Source organism: Mesoplodon mirus (assembly GCF_964341445.2).
Source record: "Mesoplodon mirus genome assembly, chromosome: 10".
NCBI classification, from domain to species: Eukaryota; Metazoa; Chordata; class Mammalia; order Artiodactyla; family Ziphiidae; genus Mesoplodon; species Mesoplodon mirus.
Window position 1 is genome coordinate 38,353,939 of NC_138986.1, and position 26,729 is coordinate 38,380,667.

At 35.3% G+C, this 26,729-nt stretch overlaps 1 protein-coding gene across 1 annotated transcript in view; it reads left to right on the forward strand.

The window, feature by feature from the left end:
* Nucleotides 1–26,729, forward strand: part of TRDN (triadin) — a gene marked incomplete at both ends in the record, with an annotated part of 300,072 nt that overhangs the window by 113,095 nt on the left and 160,248 nt on the right. The window contains 2 exon segments of the mRNA XM_082633775.1: nucleotides 7,230–7,284; nucleotides 8,099–8,158. Of these exon segments, the coding sequence (XP_082489901.1) occupies nucleotides 7,230–7,284; nucleotides 8,099–8,158 (115 nt within the window).

Sequence of the window (26,729 nt, forward strand, 5' to 3'; positions counted from 1 at the left end):
AGTGACAGATATTTGTTTCAATTATGTGAGAATTTTGTGTAAAAATTTTTAATCTACTAGAATAGACCTTATACTAGGAAGAAGACAAAAATTGTGTTAATGGTTTGGTATAATTTATGAAAGATGAGGGAATTTATGTAGTCCATCATTTGAAATAAACCTGAATTCAATATATTAAAACAATTACAACTAGAAAAGTTGTACTCTTTGAATGGGCATTTATTTCCTTTATGAATATTGATATCTATTGGGCATATTTTTAAGATAAAAGGCTTCAATTAAGAATCAGACTTATAAATGTGCCCAATATACCGGTAACTTTTGGTAATTGAGTCTTTCTAATTTGTTTAGTAACTCAAGCCCTAAGTTCTCAACGACCTGTTATAAAAATAGCCATATCTTTGAAATGATGGTTTAGAGTAATGTATATTTTGATTTTGAATGATAACCAACTTTTTCCCTAAATATCAATAATTTAGTCACAAAAAGGAAAGTCTCAATTTTCTGATGTTTCTAGTCATTCTTGACATTTTAAATGCAACAAAGTACTTTTGCAGTTCATTTTAAAATATAGAGAAATGTAGAAAAAGCATATAGATAAAAATATGAAAAAAGTAATTATATGTAAATAATATGATTTTGAAAATGAACAGCTATTAGAAATGAATCTTATATTTTCCTTACCCTTGTAGAAAGATGCATTAGAAAAGTTTACAATAAAAGATCTTGAGCAAGCAACGATCCTGCATAAAAAGTAAATTTTAATAGGGTTAGAAGAGTTTTTAGAAAATCTCCAAATGGCTGCAGCACCCAAAAAAGAAAAAATCCAAGAAAAACAAAAAAGAAAATACAAAATGCTCTCTTTGGAGCTATCCAGAGATGAGTTGTGTGGATGGAGAGCTTCTCACTTGAGTGTAAAAGTCAATAAACTTTAATTGAACATTTGCTTTCTGAAATGTAAAAGCACTGAGAGGAAAAATAAATACCAGAAAGAAAAAGACGAGCTGTGGCCACCTTCATTTATATAAACTTAATCCATTCAAAAGTAATGCAGTCACTTATCTAAAAAGCTTTTATCATTTTTGAAAGGTTTGGGAGAAATCTACCTTATCCACTTTAAATATGAAGTTTAATTAACATAAGAAACTTTTTTTGCAATTTGAAATGTATCAAATAATCTTTCTCTTTGCATTCCTTTTTGCATACTAAATTCAGAAACAGAAAAAAATTGTTGTTATATCAGAGAACTTTGGCTGTGAGAGAGCTGAAAGATAAGTGTCACAAAGAGAGGGTAGAAATTGGCACTTTTCTCTCTGTGCCTCAGTTCGTTTGCAATTTTTTGTTAGAATAAGTCTACCTCAAACTTCTTATCCCATGTTGTAGGGGAAAGATCAGAGTTTGCAGTGTTCCTTAGTTTTAAATCCTTGTTCTGTCACTTATGTGATATGTGAAGTTGGGCAAGTTACTCATCTTTCCTGAGCCCATTTTCTCATGGGTTGAAGGATGTGTTGACTTTTATCTGAGAACTAAGTATATACTAATGCATGTAAGGTCATGTGCTGTATTCTGTTATAACATTCTATTACAGTATAATTTCCTATCACCTTAAAATCAGTGTGATTAAACCAAAACTAATACATTTTTTTTCTTCCTTGCTCTGATCACATAAAATAACTATTGAGATCACTTTTCCACAATCTTTTTTAAGCTTAAAGAACTGTATGTAGTCTGGTATCTTGAAAAAGTTTGGATTTACACTGATTAGCTCTGGAGTTCTTTGGGGCGTTTACTTCATGAATGGTATTGTATCACTAAGAGTTGTCAGCCTTTATCTGCAGGACAGGACTGGGCACTCAGCAGGCACCTCAGTCCCTCCAGCCAGCATTGATAGTAACACGTGCCGTACTCAGTTCAGAATTCACATACCATTTTTCCCTGGAGCAGCTTTCACACTTTTTGCTCTTGGGTTTGGGCCTCTACTGTCTCCCTTAGACTCCGACTTTAATGCCCCTAAGTCCATATTGTAATTGTAAACTTTACCCCTTCTTAGTCTCATACCTAAAATTCCTGGAAGGAATAGTTTAAGACTCTAGACCCCAGCAAAGGGTTTGACATAAGGTTAAATAAACATGTGTTGATTAAGTGAATAAATTGTTTATGTAAAAGTCTCTGGGTAGTCAGTGGAAGATGCTATACAAGTTCTGGTTGTGAATTTTTTGTTGTTAGTAGCTGATAATGAGAAGAGCTGACTTCTCAGAATAATTCAGCATTCACTAAAGGAAAAGTCAAGGCAAAGACTGGATTCAGGTTCTGAAAAACCAGTTTAGTTATGCCAGATAACTCAAGTGAAGTCCTTGAAGAGCTTTGCTGTTATAGCAACTTAAGCACAATGTAAAGTGAGGTACTCCCACCGTGTTTCTATAATGTTACATTCAGTCCCAAATAAAATTTAGAGGAAAACACGAAGAAAGATATTTGTACTGAATCCTTTTACTTTCTTTTTTTTTTTTCCTTTTTTTTTTCTTTTTTCTTTTTCTTTTACTTTCTTAGTCTTCTTCATCACAGTGTGATCACAAAATCCAATGGGGTACTTGGCTCCAACCAGGCAGCAACAGCCAAAGTTCCTCTTAAAACATAATTTATCACAATATAATTACTCTGCTTGAAACCTCTCAGCAGCCTCCTACCTCACTCACAATAAAATGGAAAATTCATATCATGAACAAGATTTTGTGCGATTGGCCCCTGCTACATCACTGGTCACCCCTCTTCTCACTCTCCTCCTGCATCCTCCACTCCAGCCACTCTGGTCTCTATGCTCTTCTTTGAATAGGGCTCGAACGCTTCTCTTTCAAGGTCTTGGCAGATATTTTTCCTCTGCAGGAGAAGTCTTCTCCTCAATAGCCAAAACTCTTCTACTTTTTTTCAAGAATCTTTTCAAATGGTACTCGTTCAGAAAGACTTACCCCTGTTCCACCTTAAAAGAAAAAGCCACTTCTGATCTTCTCCCGCATGCTCTATTCCTCTAAACCAAGCTTTATTTTTTTCTGACCCTTATTATCACCTGACATTATATACACATATATACGTATTCATATATCCATGCATACATATGCATATAAACATATTCATTTTTAAGGCTTAAAAATGGACTTTTCTCTAGCTTTAAAATTTTTTAAGCCATAGCAAAGCCAGAGAATGTACAACAGCTATTTACAGATTTAAAGCTCTTTATGTTAACTGTTCTCAGAAAAATTAGGAAATAAATACTGCATTTGGGGAATAAAGGAATAGACAGGTGAAGAGGGACTTAACTACATTCTACTCATTCCCCTGACTTTTGTGATTGAAGACAGAAGATTCCCTTACAGTTGCATTAGGCAAAAACTACTAATTACAGCAAAACTGAAACTGGAATCCACTTCATTCCAGCACAGTGCCCCTTCATAAACATGTTAATTCCTACTTGAGTGTTTTTTTCTTAAAGTTTCACAATATAAAATGTTCCTGATACAGCCTCCCTCAACACGGAAAAATAAGAATTAATGTGCATTTACTCAGATTAATAAATGTCACACTTAGAAAAATTACTGAAGAGTATATGTAGGCAGATTTTGATTGTTTCTAAAATATAGTAATAGCTAGTTATTGCTATCATTATTTTTTTTGAACATCCACTTTGGTCCAGGCACTTTTGCTCAGTTTCTTCACAATAAGCCAGCAAGGTAGATTTTACTAGTCCAGTTTTTAAAAGAGGTAAATGAAATTCAGTGTGTCAGAGCACATTGCCAATGTGACAACCAGAAGGGGTCAGAGACAGAATTCAGACCAAGGTCACCCATGCTAGCACGAGTGCTTTCTCTCTTGCTCCATTCCCCTCTGTAGATAACAGTGGAGAACTCTGATAATCATTGGTGTAATTGAACTTATCTGTTTATGTGAAATTTTCCATGATCATACTGTGACTGGGGTTCCAGGCCAGCCTCTGCCACTCTTTACAAACAAGGTGACAGGGACGAGGTGTGCTAGAATGAGTTGTTATGAAGAAACATGACTGGGACCAAGAATACATGAACCCTGGCCAGAGAGAGTTAGAAGAAGAGCATGTAAATTTTGGATAATCTCTACAGTAGAAAGGCAAAAAGGGGAGGAACAAACATAAGATGAAAATGAAGCATTTGCATTTGTTTGCTCGGTTTGCTAGGAACAGGCATCTTCAAAAGCTTTACAATTATAATTAACTATTGTGGATTCTCTGGCTTTGAGATGGCATAAAAACATTTAAAAGCAAGAGAAAAGCCCATTGTAAGGGCTTAGAAAGTAAAAAGTAAGTCATTTAATTTTTCTTTCATCTGATGTTAATTTATGCAGAAGCTAATAACATATTTGTGGCTCAGAGCTGCTCATTGTGGAGAGGATTTCTCTCTCAGCCAGCCTTTCCTGTGATCCCTGCCAGATAGAGCCGTCATTTCCGGGCTTATGACACGTTTCTCAGAGAAAGGCAGTATGCTGATAAGTTCACACTCTATAGACACACTTAATTGCGAACGCTCTGAAAATCGATGATATAAAGTGTCCTAACTCTTCTCTAGTTGTTACTAACAAAACAGCAAACAAATTGGAGGAGAGGATGAGGAGGAAATTGGATATGTGGGTGCACAGTCAAGTGGAAAGGGAGCAGTATTGTTGACTGTTGAAGGAGACAAAAGTCAAGGGAAGGAGAGTTTTCATATAAGAAACATGGGTTACTTTTATATCCAAGTAGGATATAATTAAATTGTTGTGCCTTTATAAATGAAAAGCTTAATTTCACTGCTGCCAAATCACCTAAAGAATAGACAGTTGTTCTTGAAGAAATGCATGAATCTTCAGAAGTTGATGTTTTAAAATGAATTAACCACGAATAAAGTAAGCCCCATAATGACAGCTTAAAAGTCTAATTCATAAAAATGTTATTAAAGTACATTATTTATACCTGCTTTTTGTGGATTTCTGTTCTTATTCATGACTCTTTCAGTGTATGGCCATAATCACAGGCAGAGTGTATAATGGAAGCATTAATCAATCTGAACTAAGGCAAGAATACTGTATCACCACAATAAAGTCCCAGCTATATTAATATAAAGGGTAGAATTTATTACACAAGACAATTCTCTTTTAAAAAAATGAAAAGAATGTCTTCCATCTTCTGGCCTCAAATACCTACTTTCCTTCTGAAGTTTAATATAAGATTAACTAATTGGCACGAACTTTTAAATGAAATATTTATTCATCTACATTATGAAACTTAGAGACTCGGATACTAAGTTGGATACTAAGTTGTGATCTTATCGTGACTATGGCATTGATTTTTAATATAGGCTAAGAAATATTTACAACTAATCTGTATTTTAATTAACTCCTTTCCTAGCACATGACATCAGATGGTGATGTTTAGCAAATGCCAATTCAACTGTCTGGCATATGCATTTATTTAGATAAGATGGAAAAGTCCTTGCTACATAAAATTTCTCCCAGAGAAGCTGAAAGTAATGATACTTAAGTCAAAAGTGTCTTTAGGGCTTCCCTGGTGGCACGGTGGTTGAAAGTCCACCTGCTGATGCAGGGGACGTGGGTTCATGCCCCGGTCTGGGAGGATCCCACAGGCGGCAGAGTGGCTGGGCCCGTGAGCCATGGCCGCTGAGCCTGCACATCCGGAGCCTGTGCTCCACAATGGGAGAGGCCACAACAGTGAGAGGCCCCCCCCAAAAAATGTATCTTTATTCAGAATTTTAAAGATTTTTGCATATTTAGTATGTATAAACCTTTAGGAAAAGGCAAAGTAGAATTCCATTGGTTTATTTCTAACTCTAGAACTATCAAAATCTGACTTCTTGATTTCCTACTTCTGACTGGATGAGCTGTAAAGGTACATTGTAGACACATTCGGACAGAGTGTGAATATATTTCTCCCTACAACACTAACTTATCTCTAGGAGTCATGAAAAGAGATTCTTTGTAAATTATACTTCTGAGACTGCAAGAAAGTGTTGGCTTTGATCTCGTAGGTAAAAAATCTCTATACCTAAGGGAATGAATTAATTCCTATATTTAATAAGATGCCAGTGTTAGTAGGCAACTTAAGCATTGATACTAGAAGTACACATTGAATTTCTTCAGCATAGTAACAATCTCATAATAGTTCTGGGTACTGAACATCTTTGAATGCCTGGCATTTATACTTGAGTTGGAGAGACAAATGACAAAGAGAAAAGTATTTCAAATATAAGGTAAATCACATTACTAACTGAAGATAAAAATCAGTCAGTTTCCAACATTAACTGTGCTTGTAGCTGCCTCAAACCTAACAGTACTGAATATTCCATTTCAACAACTGTGTACTTCTACATGACTTTGTTATTTAAAATGAGAACACTTACCAGAAAAGTGTCCGGGGATGTCTAGTTGTTACATGACTATTGCTGAGCAACATTTAAAGTTCCCTCTGCCCCTCAGACCAAGGTTTTCTTAGATCTCTGAAATCCTCCATAAAGAAATCTTCCATAAAGAAGTCTAGAGGTACCACAAACTGTCAAACTGTTCTATGTGTCATCCAGACTTAACAGCAACCTCTGGGTGCAAATATAGTCTGAGCACGCTGGTTGATATGGCCACTCAGAAAGGGCAGTGGAAGTTATGTCCCCAATATGGTGCCAGATAAATGTCACCAGAATCCAAATGTCTGTTGACAAGAGGCAGATCTGAAAAACAGTTAAATCAAAATAGATATTGTTAATGGCCTAATGTATTATTTCTAATGAAACTGAACATATGAAAAGAAAACAAAAAATAATTCTTTTAGCTTACCTGCAGCATTGTTTCTCAGAAATTATATTTTAATTTTCAATATTAATATCTTACTTTAGGCACTAGACAAACAATTGTTTGGTTCAGAAAGCTTGAACTATCTTGTTCATTTTTTGTAAACAGTATTAGCAACCCACAATTTTATGCACTTACTGTGAGCCAGGCACTGTGCAGAATGCTCTGAAAACATATCTAACTTTGAAGGAAGTACTGTTACTTTACAAATGAAGAAAATAAGGCTTAGTGAGATTAAATCACTTGCTCAAAGTCACAAAACTATCTGGAGGCAAAATTGACTTTAATGGTAATCCTTCATTCAAAACTTCATTTTCCTTTTGTACTAAATTTTCCTAAAGGAAATACTTTAAATTTTTTCTCTAGAAAAAGAAGAAAAGAAGAAAACTGAGAATAAAGTGACTTCCGAAACAAAAAAGAAAGGTAAGGAATTTAAAAACTAACACATATATTAATTAGTATCCATTTGTAATGTTACTGGTAAAGCTACTGTTTTCTAGGAAAGAAATCCCCTTAACAATTTTGTTGTCATTATTACTAACAAACAAATATAAGTATTCCAAAAAAGTAGAGATTGATAAATTTTTAAAAGAAAATTCAAGCCTAAACACTTTTAAAATTTGTTACTGATTATTTTTTTTCTTTCTTAGGAGTGGTGCTCAATTCTACTTCATTACTTTACTTGATTACGTATATGAATATGAAGTTTACTATCCAATTAATTTAGTTTAATAAAATTGTCTATCAAAAGAGCAAATTATTGAATGTATGGGAAAGAAAGTAGTTAATTGGTTTGATATGTTTTGTTCTTTTTTGAATGGTTATTTTCAAATAGTACATATGAAGTCCCAAATGAGCCCAAGAGATTTCTCAGCTTCTGACATGCTTGCAGTGGCCTGATAGCCCAGGAAACATTCAATATATTCCTTTTAATGTCCTTTAGAAAAACTATTGAATTGTATAATAATTAACAATGCCATCTAATGTTCATACTGTCATGAAAAAAAATTTTTTTCTTTTTTTTACCTTAGCAAAAATTTGCTCCTTCCCTGAAGGGATAGCACATCAAAACCACTGTTCTGTTACAAAGGTGCTAGTTCACTCATATTTGACATGACTATGACTCTAATGTAGAATCACTCTATACAAGATGAACTGGATGTTAATGGCAGTAAAATGTGCCCTGAAATATATGATAATTAAACAGATGTTTATAATTTTCTCATTTTACTACCAGAAAAAGAAGATGTCAAAATGAAAACTGAGAAGGAAACTGCCATGGATGTCAAGAAAAAAGGTATTGTACTTTCTTTGCTTCCTTAGTCAGATTATGTTCAGGATGTTTGTTAATAAAGGAATCTTGGGGCAATGTAAACAAATTGAATATAGGTACTTAAGTCTGTCCACGTCCAGGCTGTCAAAGCAAAACTTGCACTAGACAAAGTTAAACAGGCAAGGCAGACTTTATTCAAGGCTATTGCAATAGGGGAGAGAGACCAGAACTCATTCTGAACTCAATTTCACTGAAACAAAAAGCAGGAGAGTTTTTAAGATCTGGAAAGTGGTGGGAGGATTGTAGGCCATCTGTGTTTGCTGATTGGCCTTACTCAAAAGAAGAGAAAATTTTCTCTTATTTTCATGTCAAGAGTGTAGTTTTACAACTTGGAGCAAGGCACCCAAGGGAGTTATGTTCCTACCCTCCCACAGAAACTGGGAGATAGAAGTACTATCTTTCTTGATGATTACATTTCAAAGGGGCGGCTCCCAGGCCTCTGAGAAAGGCACACATGGGTTGTAAAACTGGCAGGAGGCTTTTAAGAAAATTTATATCTTGAAAGATCAGAGAGAGAATTTACAAGTACAAGTTTTCTAAAGTAAATGCTCTAAGAAAAGGGAGGTCAGGAGCCAAAGGACAAGAAGACGCCTGTCTAAGTTTGGTGAAGGTGAAGAGAACTTTAAGGCCATCTTTTTCAAGACATAATGAAATTGAGTTATACATGGTATAACTTCACTTTGCAAAGATAAGAAGCAAAGAATGCAAAGATAATAATGCATTCCATTAAGAAACAGCTTAGATTTTTGCTTTAAATTTAGTTCTGCTTTTACTCTTGTTCAAGCATGAATATCTGCTTTTACTCAAGTTAAGCTTAAATCTAGGTGAAAAGATATGTAGTTGTCTCAAGTATTATGGTTTGGTGATAAGTATTTTCACCCCAAATATTTCCTCCATTAGTGTCAGTGATGCTTGAAATTCCACCATTAGAGATATTCCATTCCTTTGAGTTATGAAAGAATTGTCCTCTATTAAAATGTAAATCTCTTAGGGCCTGTGTGCATGGGGTAACAAACGAATTCCTCTCAGCTATTAACACTTAAAGTGAATGAGACTTCTAGATCTTCCCTGTGTGATAATAAGCTGAAAACATTGTCATAGAAACTGAGTCAATAGATAAGCTTAAATGAAGGTGAAGTTAAAGAGAGCTTCAAGGTAGGACATGGTGTGGAGAGAGCAGACTGGGCTGGATGCCATTAGTGAAAACTTCCCTTCCTAGGAAGTAATAGCATATGTTGGAAAAAAAAATGTGGTGAAGGATGCTGAAAAAGAAGATCATAAGATGACAAACTAGACATTGATTACTCTTAGTAAGTAGCAAATAGGAATTACAGGAAATCCCTACATCATGCTATAAGTGGGGTAAAAATATTGTAAAATACTGAGAGTTACATGATTTCATGGCTAATAAAATATCCAGGAAGAGATAACCATGTGTTCTCTTGAGTTTGGGACTTGATTACTGATTACTTTGCATTTGAATTATTATTAATTTTATTATTGAACATTCATTTATTTTGTTTATTTAAAACATTCTTTATTCTCCTGGTGAAATATGTATCTTATCATAAGAAAGTGAAAACACAATTCTGACCACGTGATGATGCTGAGAAACTGGTTGCTTGGGTCAATGTATCTGTGACAGCTATATAATTGAGTGCTAAAGAGAAACAAGTTTTTCCTGGGCCATCAGTTTTACTAAAGTATTTGCAGAGGAAAGTTTTGAATTGTAATTGTCAAAGTATTTATTATAGTTGTGAAAATGCAAAATCATGAAAAATGCTTTTGGTAAAACACAATGGTGTGTGTGTGGTGGTTGTTTTGATTTGAATTTTGATTTTGAGGGGAAGGGCACAACACTTTTCTGTTCAGAGAGTGATGGGAAAATCTGATACTTCTCTGCTACTGGGAGACCTGTGTTATTAGCCCAGCAGTCATGTCAGAGTGAGATTGTGCACCACTGGCAAGAGGAATGATTATGCCAATATCCCTTCCTGCAAGGCCAGTCCTCAGCCATTGAAGCAGAGACTGAACTGGGTGATTGCATAGCACAGCACATCGGGGGAGGGCTGCTCAGCAAGTGTTGAAAAACAAGCTTGTCCTTCTTGGAATCAGTTTTCAGTTTGTTTATAATCAGTTTATAATCAGTTCAGTTTGTTTTTGTTAAAAAAAGTCATTTTTACTTTTAAAAACACAAAACCATTGGCTCTTACAAATCAGTTCAAATTCCTGATTAAAATATGCACAAATTATTAGTTTGCAAGCTCTTAATTTCCAAGTACTCAAAATTGTGTGTGTGTGTGTGTGTATGTGTGTGTATAGAGAGAGATAGACAGAGAGATTCAATTAGTGTTGATTTCTAACTTATGTTTCTTTTTAGAGTTTAATAATTCTCCAACAATATTTTCATGTGAGAGCAATATGCTTTAGAAATAGCCAGTTTGAAACTTATTATGAAAATAGTAAAAATTTCTAGAGGTTATGTGGGAAAATTGAGAATTACCTGAAATCTTGAAGAGCCATGATACATATGTTATTTCTTCCTAAAGTAGTCAGAGGAATATGGCAGAACATCTGATATCATTACTGTAGTCCCAAATAGTAGCAAATTTACAAGACGTAAAATATGCCTAGATGCTTATTTAATATATGGGTCTTATCATGGCATTTTAGTACATTTATAATAACTTTCATATTATTTATGATTATAGAACATATAATGTATTTATATTATATTATTTTATTTTACTATATTTATATTTTATTATTATATAGGTGCAAATGAGTCTAAGGCTTAAGTTCTAAGGTTTGATAAAAGAGCCTCTGCTGCATGAAACTTGTAAATCACACTTTGTTAGTGATCTGTTAGGGAGAATGTGGGTGGGGTTTTATAGGATATAAAATTGCCAGTCCATGAATTGAAACTGGGTAAGTGGTACACTGAGATTCATTATAATAATTTGTTGCTTGTATATATTTGAAATTGTCCATGGTGAAAAAAAAGCCCAAATATGTCATTTAAAAACATTGAGAGAAATGAAAAAAAAAAAATCACCAAGATATTTTTACAATGTTATGAGGTATGTTTTACCCTGAAGAAATGCTATGAAAAAAACAAACAAACAAGAAAGGAAACAAAAACTTTTTAAAAACATGTTCCTATGTTTGTATCAGACTTCTGTGCTAGATATACAAACCACTCTAGATGATATAAGCAGAGGGACTTCTGTACAGGGAACTGGATGCACACACAATTGTTGGAAGGACTAGAAGAATTGATGTCAGGAGACTACATTGGATTATTGAGCACCCAGGACTATCAATTGGCCAGGAAGCTGCTTTGTTCTTCAAAACTGCCTCCACACCTGCCTCTTTGCACCCACAGACTAGATACTGAAAATGTTGAGGCCAACATCAGCCACTTACTCACATCAAAGCAACCTTGTTTGCTAAAGCATTCCTGCTTTGCAGTCTCCTATAGGTGCATCTAAATGATGAAATTAAACATGCTGGGAGTCTAGAAGACAGGTTTTTGGCATTGCAATTTTTCCAACAGGAGGGAGGGTAGAATGGAAGTAGAAAGAGGCTATCCAAGGTATCTATAATAAAGACACTTTCAGAAATGTTTTAGAAGATAAAATTCATATACGAAATGGTTTTGAAGACCTGAATTGTACAATGACTAAACCTATCTTTGAGTTCCCCTAAAAGTTGAAAAAGATGGCTCAATCAAGCAACATGATACAATTTGGCAATTTAAAGTGCCCAAAAAACACACAAATGTAGTTTACTTTGTTCTTTACCTGAACTGTAGCAGCATGATTTTTTTCCCCAAGAATTAGCTAAATAAAAGTATAAATGCTAAGAAGGATCCTGAAAAACCAGACTAGTTTTTCTGAAATAAGCTGCTAGAAAAGGACTAATTCACTCATTCCTTTATTCTTGCATGCTTTCCTACAGGAAATAGTCACTAAGTGCCTATTATATTGTGCTAGGGGGTGAGTACACTTAAAGGTGGATAAACCAACATAAGCCCTAGTCTAACGAGACCTGCAGTTTGATACGGGAGGCACACAGTGACTAAGAAGACATAATGTCGACAACTCGGGGTAAGGGACACAGAGGAAACAAAGTTGGGGCAATGACAATGGAAACAATAGGTGGGGACAGTGAGCTATTTAGATAGAAAGCTTGTTACAGCAGGCTCTCTCAGAGACATTGAAATTGGAATCGGATGTATTGGAAGGATCCAGCCATTGGTGAGGACATCTTTGTGTGATGTGTGAATATGGTATGTGCATGTGTGTGTGGTATGTGTATATGTGTGATTTGTATGAGAAGACATACAAGGGGTCAGGATATGCAGGGACGTGTGCAGGTGTTTGAATTTATTAAAATTGTAATGGGAAACTCTTGAAGGGTATCAGCAGTGGAGAAAATATTTTGATTTGTGTTTAATACAAGTATATTCTCATTTAGATAATAGGTTAGACAGAGAAAAGAGAATAGGTACACCAATGAAAAGATGGTGTCATTTATTGAAATGGGGAAGCCTATACGAGAACAGCTGTGATGGAAAAAATTCAGAGCTTCCTTTTGAGTGTGTTGTTTCAGGTGTATGTGATGCATCATCCAAACTTTGTATCAGGAACTATTTTAGGTGCTTTACACATACTAACTCATTCAATCTTTATGATAAATCAGGAAATAAGCTATTATAACCCTCATTATAAAATTGAGAGGTAGTAAATGTCAGGGCCAGGACATTAACCCAGGTAGTGTGGCTCCACAGCCACATACTCTGAACAGTCAATTAGAAATATGGGTCTGGAACTCAGAGGAGATTCTGAAGTGAAACCATAGAAAGAGTTATCCATATAGATCACAGGTATTGTCCTGGGAGTAGATGAGATCACCCAGAGAGATTGTGTCAGAAGAAAAAGAATAGAATACAGAATCAAGACCTGGGAAATTCCAACATCTAGACATTAGGTAATGGAAAATAAAGTAAGAGGGGCTGAAAGGAATTGCTAGAGGGGTTAAAGGAAAAGCAAAGGAGTTTGGTAATAGAGACATTTCAGAAATGTATGTTTCAAGAAGCAAGAAGTTATCCACTTGGTGAATATTACTTAGAAGTTGTAATGTGAGGGCAGAAAAGACAAGCACAGAGAAGAGATAAAGCCAGATTGGAATGGAGATCCAAAAATGAGAAGAAAGTAGTGAATTTCTTTCTTTTTTGGTGTGTGTGTGGCTGTATAAGGAGTAAAGAGTCTTTTTTGTTTTTTGTTTAGTTTTGCTTTGGAAGGTGAATTTAGTGTCTGATAAACATAAACAGAATGTGAGAGATTGATGCTTAAAGGGATGAAGTATAAGTGGAAATATAAGAGATAATTTAGAATTCATTGTTTGATGAGCTCATGGGGGAAAAATAATCTGCATTTTTCTGAGGTAACACTACAGACACTCCAACAGTAAAAAGTTGGTGTTTTCCAGTTATGAAGAGGAATTCATCTAGATCACCTTAGAAAGATATACAATATAAGATTAAGAGGCTGTTGTGATAAAACTAAAACTCCAATACTAAATACATTCTGAATTGAAAGGCTCAGTTTTAGAAAAAGATATATCTAAGTGTTCTTGATGTTCTCTGAATGGCAAAAGGTAAGTTTGTGAGTGTATTGTAGCACTGTGTTTAAAGAATCATTCATTCAGTTAAAATACCCCATTAGAACTTTACATTAAAATATCTTTGTGGTGATAAGTTAACCAGATCGGATTAATCCAGTATAAAGCTCATAAAGCATGTGCTGTTTAAATGATACAATCATATCTATTACCATAGAATATTTTCAGTTACTGTATGGGGCACATACTATTAAATTCTGAAAAACTGAAACCTTTAGCTACTTGATTCCTCTATATAGTATTTTCTTTTGTCATTGAGACATTGCAAAAAATCCTTTATAGAGGCTTATAGCTTTGAACATATCATTAAATTCTATGCCTACCAGACATAGACTATCATCTGTTTTACTTTATAAAACTTTTGTAATAAGTTGTTCTAGCTACTAGAGCTCAAAATAATTTACATGGCAGATTACAGACCATGAAAATACATTGATTTGTATTTAAAAGTAACTTTTTGAAATATATATATGTACAGATATAATTGGCAAGATAATATATAGTATCTTTCATATGTGTTCATTGTTAAGTTTCAGTTTAAAAGAGCAAACTTCTGTTTTCCAAACTTGTATTTTGAGAAGATTATAGCTTTTTATGCTCATTCCATCTTTTTCTATTTGAAAAGCACTTGATTGTAGAAAGTTATCTTGTATTTGAATTTTGTGCATAAGCATTTGGGCAAGATTTGACAAATGCATCAGCTTATTATTTGTTAGACCCTTTGAAATCTAGAATAATTTTGTGGGGGATTCTACATATTCTGTGGTAATCTCCCAGTTAATATCAATTTTAATATACAGGTACTTCACACACTTTTTAGTGATATTGAGCAATTATATTAATGTATATTGTAGATGAAATTATTTAAAAAATTGTTCAACAGGTAAATAATCGGGAATTTGGCACAAAAAGGACCTGATCTAATTAGTAATTCGGGGTGCTCCAAAATTACAGGGCAAATGTAGATTACTTTCAAGTTAGCTTTTAGTTCCCAGATAGACTAGATTGCAAGTCAGAGTTCAGATGATGGCAGCTTGACTATATTAAAAACATTTACAATGCTTGAATTTCTGTGAAGGCAAGAGAATCCATTTTCAAGTGTTTTGTAGTCATAGAAATCATGTAAGACAATAGTTGCTTATTCTTTTGAGGGTAAGAGATTTTGTAATGAAACAATACAAGAAAGTCAGCTGACTTGTTACTTACTGTGATCCTTGATTACCTCTTATATCACATGTGGATTAGCCGGATAGAAGCTAAAATGCTTCAGAGATAGCAAGAGGGATTTAATGTCATAATGTGCTGTGGGATCTCTGAGATAATCCCCCATGTTCTAGCTTTGGGTTTGAACAATGCAAAAGTGTGTTTGGGCTCAATGCAGAAAGGACATAAAGGCATTTTGTTTTAAAAAAGAATTTTAAAATACATTTTAAAATTCAGAAAGGGAAAGTGTTCATATTAAAAATTATTCAGGCCTGGAAAAAGTAAACTAGTATACAAAGTGACTATTTTAATAGTCTTTTTAATGCTTATTATGGAGAATCCAGACCGCCCTCCCACTGAAGACAGAAACAAAATCAGCCCTCATATGTGAGTATGAGGGAGTTGTGTTATGATTTGTGAAGTATTTTCAACAAGGAGGATTGAAATACATATGAGGAAGAATGAGTAAATAGACTATGACTATTTCTTCCCTGTATGCATCCATAATGATACTTAAGTATTTCCTGTACCCATATTAGATAAATTATTTTATGCAGTTTATTTTCAGAATGAAGTATTTTCTGAAAAAAAATAAAAAACAAAATAATTTAACATTAAAACAAAGTGGTCTCTTGCAAACACCATAAATTAAATTTTAATGAGAAGATTACACAGAGTGGGACAGGAAGTGAGATATTAGAAACAAGTTTTTCTTTTTTTTAATTTTAATAGATGGGAGGATTTTGACCAATTTGTTGGGGAATTACATAGCCTGAGTTTCCCTTGTGGCCTGAGATATACATTTAAGCATATAGAAGCAAAATATCCAGTAATTTTTTTGTATTATGTATCCTAAAAGCCTACAAGATTTTTCTTTCAGTAAAAGTAAAGCTTAAAAAATTTCCAAATAATATCTCCTTCCATCCCAGCCTCTCCTGGGATTCCAAAAGCATATTTAAAAAATAATTTAGCAAATCGTGCCAATATGAATTCTTTTTATCAAGATATTTTAAAGTCATAGTAATAACAGTTAAATTTATTCCCTGTGTTCTCATTTAATACTTACAACAACTCTTGAGGTAGATATTATAATGCCCATTTTATAGAAAGGGAAACTCAAGATTGGAGCAGTTAAGTATCTTGGCCATGCTTACCAGTTAGTGATGGAGCAAAGGCAGTAAGAAGTTCACCAAATAAAGCTCGCTGTCTTTAGCAACCTGCAAACGTTTTTTTTCCAACTCTAGGAAACGCAGATTGTAGATTGCCTTAGTGTCTTTTTCTTTTCTTTTCTTTTCTTTTTGCTTCTTTTTTTTTCCTAATTCCTTTGAGATCATATTGCAGACAGGGATAAGAAAGGAGGAAATAAAGAAGATATACTATAAGTCTGATTCTCTTTTTTCTTGTAGAAATTATGCTTTCCTTCTTCTTTCACTCAACAAATATTTAATAGGTGCGTAACATTTGCAAGTAAATCTGCTAAATATTGGAGACAGGTCAGTATAAAAGACATGGCACTTGCTCTCAAAGACCTTAGAAAATAGGCAGATAGACATTTATAATATACCATGTCCACTATCACAATAGAGCATGTACAAGGGCTCACACTAAGATCACGGCTTGAGTATAGAAATTATGTCTCTTTTGGTAGGTTGGTATCTTAGAAATTTAGAACAGGGATGACACAGACTTATGTAATAAGGTATTTGACCTAGATGCATTTAACATAGTTTTAAACAGGCTGGAAACTGGAACTCATAAAATTTTAACAGTGCTTTATCACTGAAGATATTTGCTTTCACAACTGGCAGACCATCTAAAATAAAGAATTTATTGGTTTATCCAAATACAGTTCTAGAGTAAAGTATCTTCGAGTTCATCTTGACCCAGGGGTCAAATGATATCATTAGGATGAGATTTATCTCTCCTCACTTTTAGACTCTGTTTTCTTGATATTGGCCCATGTGATTGCAAATTGGCCATATCAGGTACTGCCTGCCCTCCATCCTCTCTTATTCATGTCCTATGAGGAAAAGAATAGATTGGCTTCCTGAGAGCTCAAACTGAAAACCTGAATTGAGTCATATTGGTCCTTGTGGACTGGTTCCTGAGCTAACGTTTGTGGTGAGAGTAAAGGAATAATCTGATTGTCTTAGCTTAGGCCATAGGTCCTATCTTTTTTTTTTTTTTTTTTTTTTTTTTTTTTTTTTTTTTGTGGTATGCGGGCCTCTCACTGTTGTGGCCTCTCCCATTGCGGAGCACAGGCTCCGGACGCGCAGGCTCAGCAGCCACAGCTCACGGGCCCAGCCGCTCCGCGGCATGTGGGATCCTCCCGGACTGAGGCACGAACCCGTGTCCCCTGCATCGGCAGGCGTACTCTCAACCACTGCGCCACCAGGGAAGCCCGGTCCTATCTTTTAAGCAGAACAATTAAATAAACTTTGTCCAAGATATTTGGACTGAAATTGGAAGGGTAAAGTTGATTCCCTCAAAGTTAAATTAGTATAATAAAACCACAATAAAATGGAATTGTTACTACATGGGAAAAAAAACCCAACAACGTAAGAGTTCTTTTCAAGAAGTCATTTTTTAAAAATTTATTTACAGAATAGTATAAGGGACAACTTTTTAAGCTACCATCCATGGTGAAAATACTTAAGTATTTTAGAAAAGCACCTCAACATAGGATAATGTAATATAATGTAGGCCCCCCCCAAAAGCAAATGAAATTGCAGATTTCATTAAACAAAATATTATGGTCCTGGGGCTTCCCTGGTGACGCAGTGGTTGGGAGTCCGCCTACCGATGCAGGGGACGTGGGTTCGTGCCCCAGTACGGGAGGATCCCACATGCTGCGGAGTGGCTAGGCCCGTGAGCCATGGCCACTGAGCCTGCGCGTCCGGAGCCTGTGCTCCGCAACCAGAGGGGCCACAACAGTGAGAGGCCCGCGTACCGCAAAAAAAAAAAAAAAAAAATTATGGTCTAAAGAGTGAAATCTTTCCACTATACCTTGTAGTTTTAGAATCTCACTTGGATAAGAGTCTTTAATTTAAGCAAAGATTTAAAAAAATAAACCAGATTATATTCAGAAGGGAGTACTTTGAAAATGTAGATATTTAATATGGAAATGAGATACCAGGGTGGGCATCAACATGTTTATAACTTTGATGTGCCCACTTATTTAGGTGCACTTACTCTTTATTATCCCTGAGGGTTGGGACTCAATAGTTGAAATTAAAAGACACTATGGAATGGTCAAGATTATATAGGGAATCTTTTCAGTCAGTGAAGTCTACCATTCCAAGTGTTCAAGCAGAAGAGTGGGTATCTCTCTGAGATTTAATCCTATAAGAAGAATAATTATATTAAATTTAAGGAGACTTATAAGACTGTATTTTTCCAAAATTAAATGTCAGGCTAAATGAAACTGATGTCTGGATTAACTTTTGAAATGAAGTCTTTTTATTATTGTGATTTTAATTTGGCCATTTGTCAAACTCCTAGCTGATTATTAAAAAAAAAAAAAAAAAGACTCATCAAGAGTTGATTCCAGAGTAAATGTTCACTGTCTTTAATTGTATATAACCTAAATTCACACTCTTTCTACTGTCTATCTATTGTAGCATAAAACACTATTCTGAATCTAATCAGAGCATGTTTTATTAATGTCTGAATAAACCCAGGACACTATGAGAAAAGGAAATAAAATATGTAACATATATTGAGAAATGATTAATTGCCCTCAGGGTAAAGAAATATCTTGAAACATCTCAGAAGGAAAACTCCAATGACAATGAGCTTAAAGTAGAAGAGACAGTACAACAATTACTTAAGATGCAAAAGTCAGGGAAAAAAGCTTTCAGACAGCAAAAGTTTTCAGTCTGGAAAATAAGAATTGTGATTATGTTTTAGGAAGTTTGTCTGTTACTTATGAAGGAGGCATGGAGGAGCATATATAATACTTCTGTAATCAAAAGAAGCTTTTTTTTTCCAGAAATGATTTCAGTTTCAGGAAAAAAAGTGGAGCAATTATCTTAGTCAATTATAGTCCTGTTAGCTCTATTAATCTTAGAACATAAAGTCAAAAAGATGAACGAATGTAAAAGCTAATGCTAAAATACATCAGAAGCAGAGGCAGATAAAAATAATTGTCCTGAAAGGTACTGTGGTGATGTAGAGGTGGGTAGATACTCAAGTTATACAAATCAAAGGACAAATAAAAAAAACAAAAAACAAAAAAAAACAAACATGGCATTGAACATGTGAAATAAGTTTATCAAAGAATAGATGAAATGGGCCCTCTTCTCCCTAAAAATAAGTATATTCACTAAATTTACATGTACATTTATATTACTAGGAATTTATATTACTTGTTATTATTGCTCCACTATTCCTCATATGCAGTGCCTTAGTGGACATTTTTCAAGTAAATAGAGTCTTTTGAAATGGCGCTGCCAAGTGATTCTATTACTTTTTAGGAATAGAAACCTAAGAGTTCACTCTCTCCTTTCTGAGGCTACTATTTCCCTGTTCCCCTTTTTACAATTTTTCTTCACCTTTTCACCCTTCTTCTCTATCAGCTGAATACCTTGCTTCCTCGTTCCCTTAGAAAATAAAAATTAGAAGACAGATCTCATGAGCTCTGACCATGGAATCCACTGACATCTCCTTATGGTCTCTGCCTTCTTGGCTGAATACAATACAATACAATACAATACAATACAATACAATTACAGGAACAATTTTTTCACTTGTGCACAATATGCTATTTCCGTCTGGTAACTCAGGAATGTTTCGCCAGCAATTCTTTCCTCTGCAAATTCATTTTGACTTCTTCTACTGGTCATTCCCAGTAGCGTACAACGTGCTATAACATCTCTTATATATTAAAACACGCGTCCTGTTGTTGATGGCAGTTTGTCTCAGATTATTGTCCCATTTCTCAAATCCCCTTTAGAGCTAAACTCTTTATGGGTTTTCTACACTCTTTTCCCAGTCTTTCATGTACTCACTGTATTTAGGCTTTTGAACCCACACAATTCTTGTCAAGGGTGCTACTGACCTCCACAATACCACATCCAAATGTGAATTCTCAGTACTCAAGGGCATTTGACAGTTGATCCCTCTTTCTTTACTCAGCCTCTTGGACAATACTTTCTCCTTTTAACATTCTGGTCACTCTTTCTTGGTCTTCTTTGCTTGTTTCCTCCCTTTCTTTCTGGCATCTAAAAATGGAAGCAACCCAGGGCTCAATCCTATGTCTCTTTCTCTGTATTCACTTCCTATGTAACCTCGTACAGTCCCATGGTTTTGATACCATCTTTAAGATAATGAGTCTCCAATGTATGTCTCCAGTTCTGATATCTCCCTAAACTCTACACTCATCTATCCACTTTCCTATTCCACATCCCCACTTAAATATCTATTAGACATCCCCAAATTAATATGGTTTATAAAAAACAAACTCAAATTTTCATATACACATACCCTAGAATGTGTTCCCTACACTCAGCTCTCTTCCCCTTATCCATAAATGATAATATCATTCTTTTTTCTGCTTAGGCACAAATGTCTCTAATCACTAGTGACTCCTTTATTTCTCTTCCTCAACCTATTATTAAATCCTGTCACCTTCACCTTTGACATAAAGGACCCTTTCTCACTATCTTTAAGAACTACGCTCATTCAGTTACCATCATCTCTTATTTCTGTAGGCAAGGTCATACTGTAACAACAACAATAACAACAACAACAGAAAACCGAAAAATTTCAGCAACTTTGACAAAGTTTATTTATGGTCAAAAGGGGCTGAACTCATTATAGCTGTGGAGGCACGCAAGCCAATGGAGATCCTACCTCCCTCTGCTTCAACCTTTATTGAGGCTTCCATCTCACTCAGAGTAAAATCTAAAGTCTCCACAATGCTGTAAAAGGCTTCATGAACTGATGGCTGCTGATAACTCCAGGGCAGCCCTTTTGTGCAGCAAGGTAATTAACTTGAGGTTCTAACCACATGTTCTTGCCATTTCTAATCATTTGTTTTTTGAATAAATTTCTTTCATTTCCAACAGTTTCAGCATTTGGGTTTTACAAGTATGTGCAAATTTTAATTTGTGGTTTCAATTGAATTTTAGCTTCACTCAAGTTTTTGTCAAAAAGACAGCTACAGGGGCTTCCCTGGTGGCGCAGTGGTTGAGAGTCCGCCTGCCGATGCAGGGGACACGGGTTCGTGCCCCGATCCCGGAGGATCCCGCATGCCGCGGAGCGGCTGGGCCCGCGAGCCATGGCCGCGGAGCCTGTGTGTCCGGAGCCTGTGCTCCGCAACGGGAGAGGCCACAGCAGTGAGAGGCCCGCGTACAGCAAAAAAAAAAAAAAAAAAAAAAAAAAAAAAAAAAAAAAAAGACAGCTACAATCAACATGTGATGTCTTTTAGCTAGCAAGTTGTTTTAATACAATCACAGACAGAAAGACAATTAATGTATGAGTTATTCTTCCTTACTTGTAGAGAGCCTGTAAAAATATAATGCAGATGAAAAAAGCCACAATTATAAACCTTTTCTTCTCACCCTGCTCATTTGGTGAATGATTCTCCTCTTTAATTTTGATCACATAGCTCAAATGAGGGTTCAAATCATCATCACTGATGTACCTGCCACTCTACCCGTGAGTGGATGCATGATCCAAGCTGAACCAGAGTCTTGTCCATGGACATTTTACAAAGGACAAAAGAAAGATAGTCTCTTCTTTTAAGGTGGTCAGATTAGGTAATGTGAGTCCAGGAAATGTAATTGGTTATGTTTACACCCTTGTTGTGACAGCCAATCTTGAAAATAATGCTGACACATAGAAGCAAAGGATGAAGGTAGAATTTTAATGGTATTTCAACCCTATGATCCACGTGTCCCTGGAAACTACCATCCCCTGACCTCCTGCCATTAGGTTATATCATTTAGTTAATTCCTCTGTTTGTCCGAGTTAGTTTATGCTGGGATTCTGTTATTTCCAACCTATATGTTCATTACCAAATGAAATTTCCATACAGATTTAGAATAGGTATAGCATTATAAAAGCTATCAAATCAAGCAGGTAGATAAATTGTATCAAGGATTTTGTGTTTGATGGATCTCAGTTTGCTGCATGAATTCTTATAAGAGAAAAATAATTTTTCTCTGATATTTCTTAAGTGCTTGTTTTATGGTAGTCTGCTTTAGAGAGTGGAAAACAATACGTATATACTTAACCAGACTTAGAAAGGAAACTATATTTGTCTACTCAGCACTTGCTTGCCAGAAAATATCATGTTAATATAATTAAAATTGTTTCTTTTTAAAAGTAGGGGTGACTCTCATTTGTTTTATTTTATAAATAAAATATAAAACAAGCCCAAATGATTCTTTTAATTTTATTCCGAGTTTAAACCTGCCTTTCTTTTTGATTTTCAATTTGAAAAGATGTCATTTTATAGCTGGAGTATAAAATGAACAACATGTTTCTCTCTCCAAACTATTAATAAACACAGTGAGTCAGCCCAAGACAAATTAGAGATAATACAACATCCCATAATGCTTTTACATTTATTAGCTTCTCTAGTAACTGCAGTTAGAAAGAGCTCACTATCCTTTCTGTTATATAATAATTTGTACTTATTCCTGTTACGTCTTTTTGCTATTTTTTTTTCCTGGCAGCCCCTTGAAAACACATACCTTCTCTATTATAATTTGCACTATTATAGATCCAGGAGGTGTTAAAACCTATGATGATTGGCAATATTGAGGTAAACAGAGGAAATTAGAGGGGTTTGTAATCTAGGAAGTAAGTACTGAAAACATCAAATGCTTCTTTTGTTAGGTCTAAGTTTTGTTACATAACCTTGCACAATTTTATTCAACTATTTTATCTTAAATTACTCCTGTGTAAACTGTGAGCAATAATGATTTGCCATTACAATCTTCATGTGAAGATCATGGGGACTTGAATTATTTTAAAAATATTTGGAGAACCCACTATTTTGTGGGGAGTATTTTAATTCTGATTCATCATGATGAGTTCAATTCAAACTAGTTTATAATTTATTGGATTACTTTCCTTGGGAGTCCAAGGGGGGGAATAAAGGATATTATCATGGCTTTCTCTCTTGATCTCTTTTTTCCCATCTCTCAGCAGCTTATTGCTCACCTATAGTCTCATGTAATCTCTCTACACCTTGTTGCAAGATTATTTTTTGTAAGCTTAAGGCTTATATTGCCTTTAAACACTGAATCCCAAGGAAAATCATGTAACTCAAAATTCCCAGGGAATATACTGATGGGCAAAACTTGGGTCACATGCTAGATGTGTGGGCAGAACTGGGTTATGTGTTTCCCTCTGGTGGCTGAGTTCTCCTGAAAGGGGCAATATAGGTTAGGTGGCAAGAAGATGGAGAAAAGTCCATATAAAGCATGAAGAGAGAGCAGAATGGGGAAGAAAGGGAAGTAAAATTGGGAAGCCATGTACTGATTAAAAAGGAAGCTGATTATTAGCTTTGAGGGCATACCTAATTTACACTTCATTTGGCAGATAATGGAGAGCCACTGAAAATGTAAAAACAAGGGATTGACATGATGATGTATGTGTGTGTGTGTGTATAAATGCATGTACACATAACATACAAATATTAACCTGTCAAGTGGGAAAGACCAAGAGAAATACTAGTTGGAAAACGATCTTAATAAATACTATAGACTTCAAATCTATTAAAATAGTGCTGGTGAGAGATAAGGGGGGACCTGACCCAACATGATGTATTCAGAGAAGATAGCCATTCAAAACACTATAAAGGAAAATGACACATTGTATGGCAACCAAGGTTCAGAGGAAGAAAAAAAAGCCGTATCTGCTAAAACATTATTTTAGCAGATAATGTCCCCTAGAGAATTTTGGGGTCTCTGTTATTTCCTCTCTTTTAACTGGAAGAAGAATATTGTAGTAAATGAATATAAAATAATTACAGGGAAATGGATTTCTTCTCATTATGATGACTTTAAATAGCACGCTTGTTTTCATGTCAATATTTAAGTTGGCTGTTTAAGTCAGTTTTGTTAAATACTGTTTTGGGGAACCAAAGAATATTTTCCTTTTCTAATTAGTTGACCACAATTAAAGTTCTTTTCATTAATTTTTAATGTGATTTCTTTGTTAATCAGGTTGCCTCTAAGCTAAAAAAAGAAAAGGAAAAAAAAAAGAATAGAGACCGTATCTGTTCTGTTCAATACTGAATATGCAGAACCTAGAATAATGCCAGTATAAAGCAGACGCTGAATACATTTGTTCAATAAATAAAGGAAGCATCTTCTGTCAAAGAGAAGTATTTTTAGTTTTATTTCCTTTAAAAAGGATTTGCCTTCTGTCAATGAGGCAAATCACTGTGTCTTTCTCTATTCACTTTTGCTCACAGTGGTCATGTAGAGAAAAGCTAAATATTGTATTCCCAGTCTCCTCTGCTGTATGTGGAGTCTTAATTAGCTTCTCAAACACATTGCAGATAAAACCTATTAATCCTCTGACCTTCACTGAATTCAAAAGTTTTTTTGTTAATTGTTTTGAGAGAATAATAGACAGTTTTGCTGTTAGAAGTCATGGCATCTCCTCTATAAAAACAGTAGAACCAGAAAGAAGACTTGAAAAGATACTCGTATCTGAGCTGCCACCCTTTGCCATCATTACATGACAGAAGGAGAGTCACTTCTAAACTTTATCGAAACCATTTGTTTTCTTACAACTATAAAAACTAACTTTAAAAATGATTTCTGTCCAAAAGCAGCACAATAGAAATTAGGTTGCTTGAGATAGTTGTAATTTTATATATTAAAGCCATAAGAGGAGAGAAGCTAACATTTATATCCACACATTATTATTGCTTGCATTATTGCCTTAAAACTTCAGGATTCCCCTTTATATGAGATTGGCCCATTCACTTCAACATTCATTTCTATTATAATGTTTTAACCACTCAGGTACTAAAGACAAACAGACGAAAATTACTACCCACATTTCACAGATGAGCAAAGAGAATCACATATTCATTTTTTTTCAAGAGTAAAAGATCCTACTGCTTATACAAGAAGGGATCAGAACTTGAACTCTGTTCTGATTTCAAAACCAGGGTCAAAGCTTCAGTGATGGTCAGCAGCTGGGAGCAAGGGGGTGCTTCAGGATCACTCAAGATCAAGGTGACATACATATCAGTTTGCATCTGTTGTAATGGTATAGTTATTAATCACACTCCCTTTCATTCTCAAAAATATTCAGTATAGACAATTGCATCCCCATCTAGGCAGGTTTTTAAATCATACTTTCCGAAAGATTTAGATATGTTGAGCACCAGACTCTATCACCCCCTTAGAAATTATGATTCAGCTGGCTTGGTATGGGGCCCATAGGTGATTCTAGGATGATTCTGTGCTGCCAGATCTATTAGTCTGCTTGGGCTATCGTAACAAAATACCATAGACTGGATGGCTTTAACAATATAAATTTATTTCTCAAAGTTCTGGAGGTGATGTGGTAAGATCAAGGTGCCAGCAATGTAGATTTCATTCTGAGTCTTCTCCTGGCTTGCAGGCAGCCACCATCTCACTGTGTGCTCAACATGGCCTTTCCTTGGTGCATATACATGGAGAGAGAATGCTCTCTAGTGTCTCTTCTCATAAGGGCACTAACCCCTTCAGATCAGGGCCCTAACCTCATGACCTCATCTAACCCCGATTATCTCCCAAAAGCCCCATTTCCAGATATCAACATTTTGGGGGTTAGAGCTTAAACATATGAATTTGTGGGGGGAGGCATAAGCATCAGTCCATAACACCAAATAAAGAAAGCACTCATTAAGGCCCATGAAGGAAGTAGCCATAAGCAATGAAACAGAATACTCTCCTGGGAGTTGGAAGACTAAATGTGAGGTCTACTCCTGCCACTGGCTGCATGACCTTGAACAAGTGCCTCATCATTCCAGGCTTTTGCTTTTTCTTTTTAAACCAAGGAGTTGGAATAGCATCCGTGGCTCTTGGTTGAGATTGGGGGCCAGCCTGGGGAAAGGAGTATCTTGGGAGAGGACACTCTGTCAAATGACACGAGATTCCAGTAGGCACCTCTGTGGAAGTTGGGCATGCATGAAGAGGTTTCTCTTTGACCATCACTGCTTTTAGAGTGCCAGTGCTGGTGATGGAAGAATGTCATCATCATCACTTACCTTGAAGCTGGAAAATGAAAAATTTGAAAACTTGGATAGATAATCTTTAATTTCTCTTTCTAAAGCTAAACATTTTTTTAAAACTGTATGATTGGATTTAGCAACTTCTTGATTAAATAACTTGTCTGTCAGCTGCTTGGTTTGACTACCCACAGACAAACAACACACACAATATGTGGAACAATAGCTGAAGACATATTTGATGATGTGAGCACAAACTGATTTTTTTAGTCCCTTTCCTACTGAGTTGCTGAAAGACAATAGTGTGAGCATCCACCCTTCCTTGCCAGCTGGCTTGTATTCCTAGACCAGGAAAATAACTGCCACAATTACACTACCCATTATGACAAGTTGCCTCTGGTCGAAATTATTACAGCATGTCCTTATTAGTGTCTGAACTCCACTTACATTTGTGCATTACAC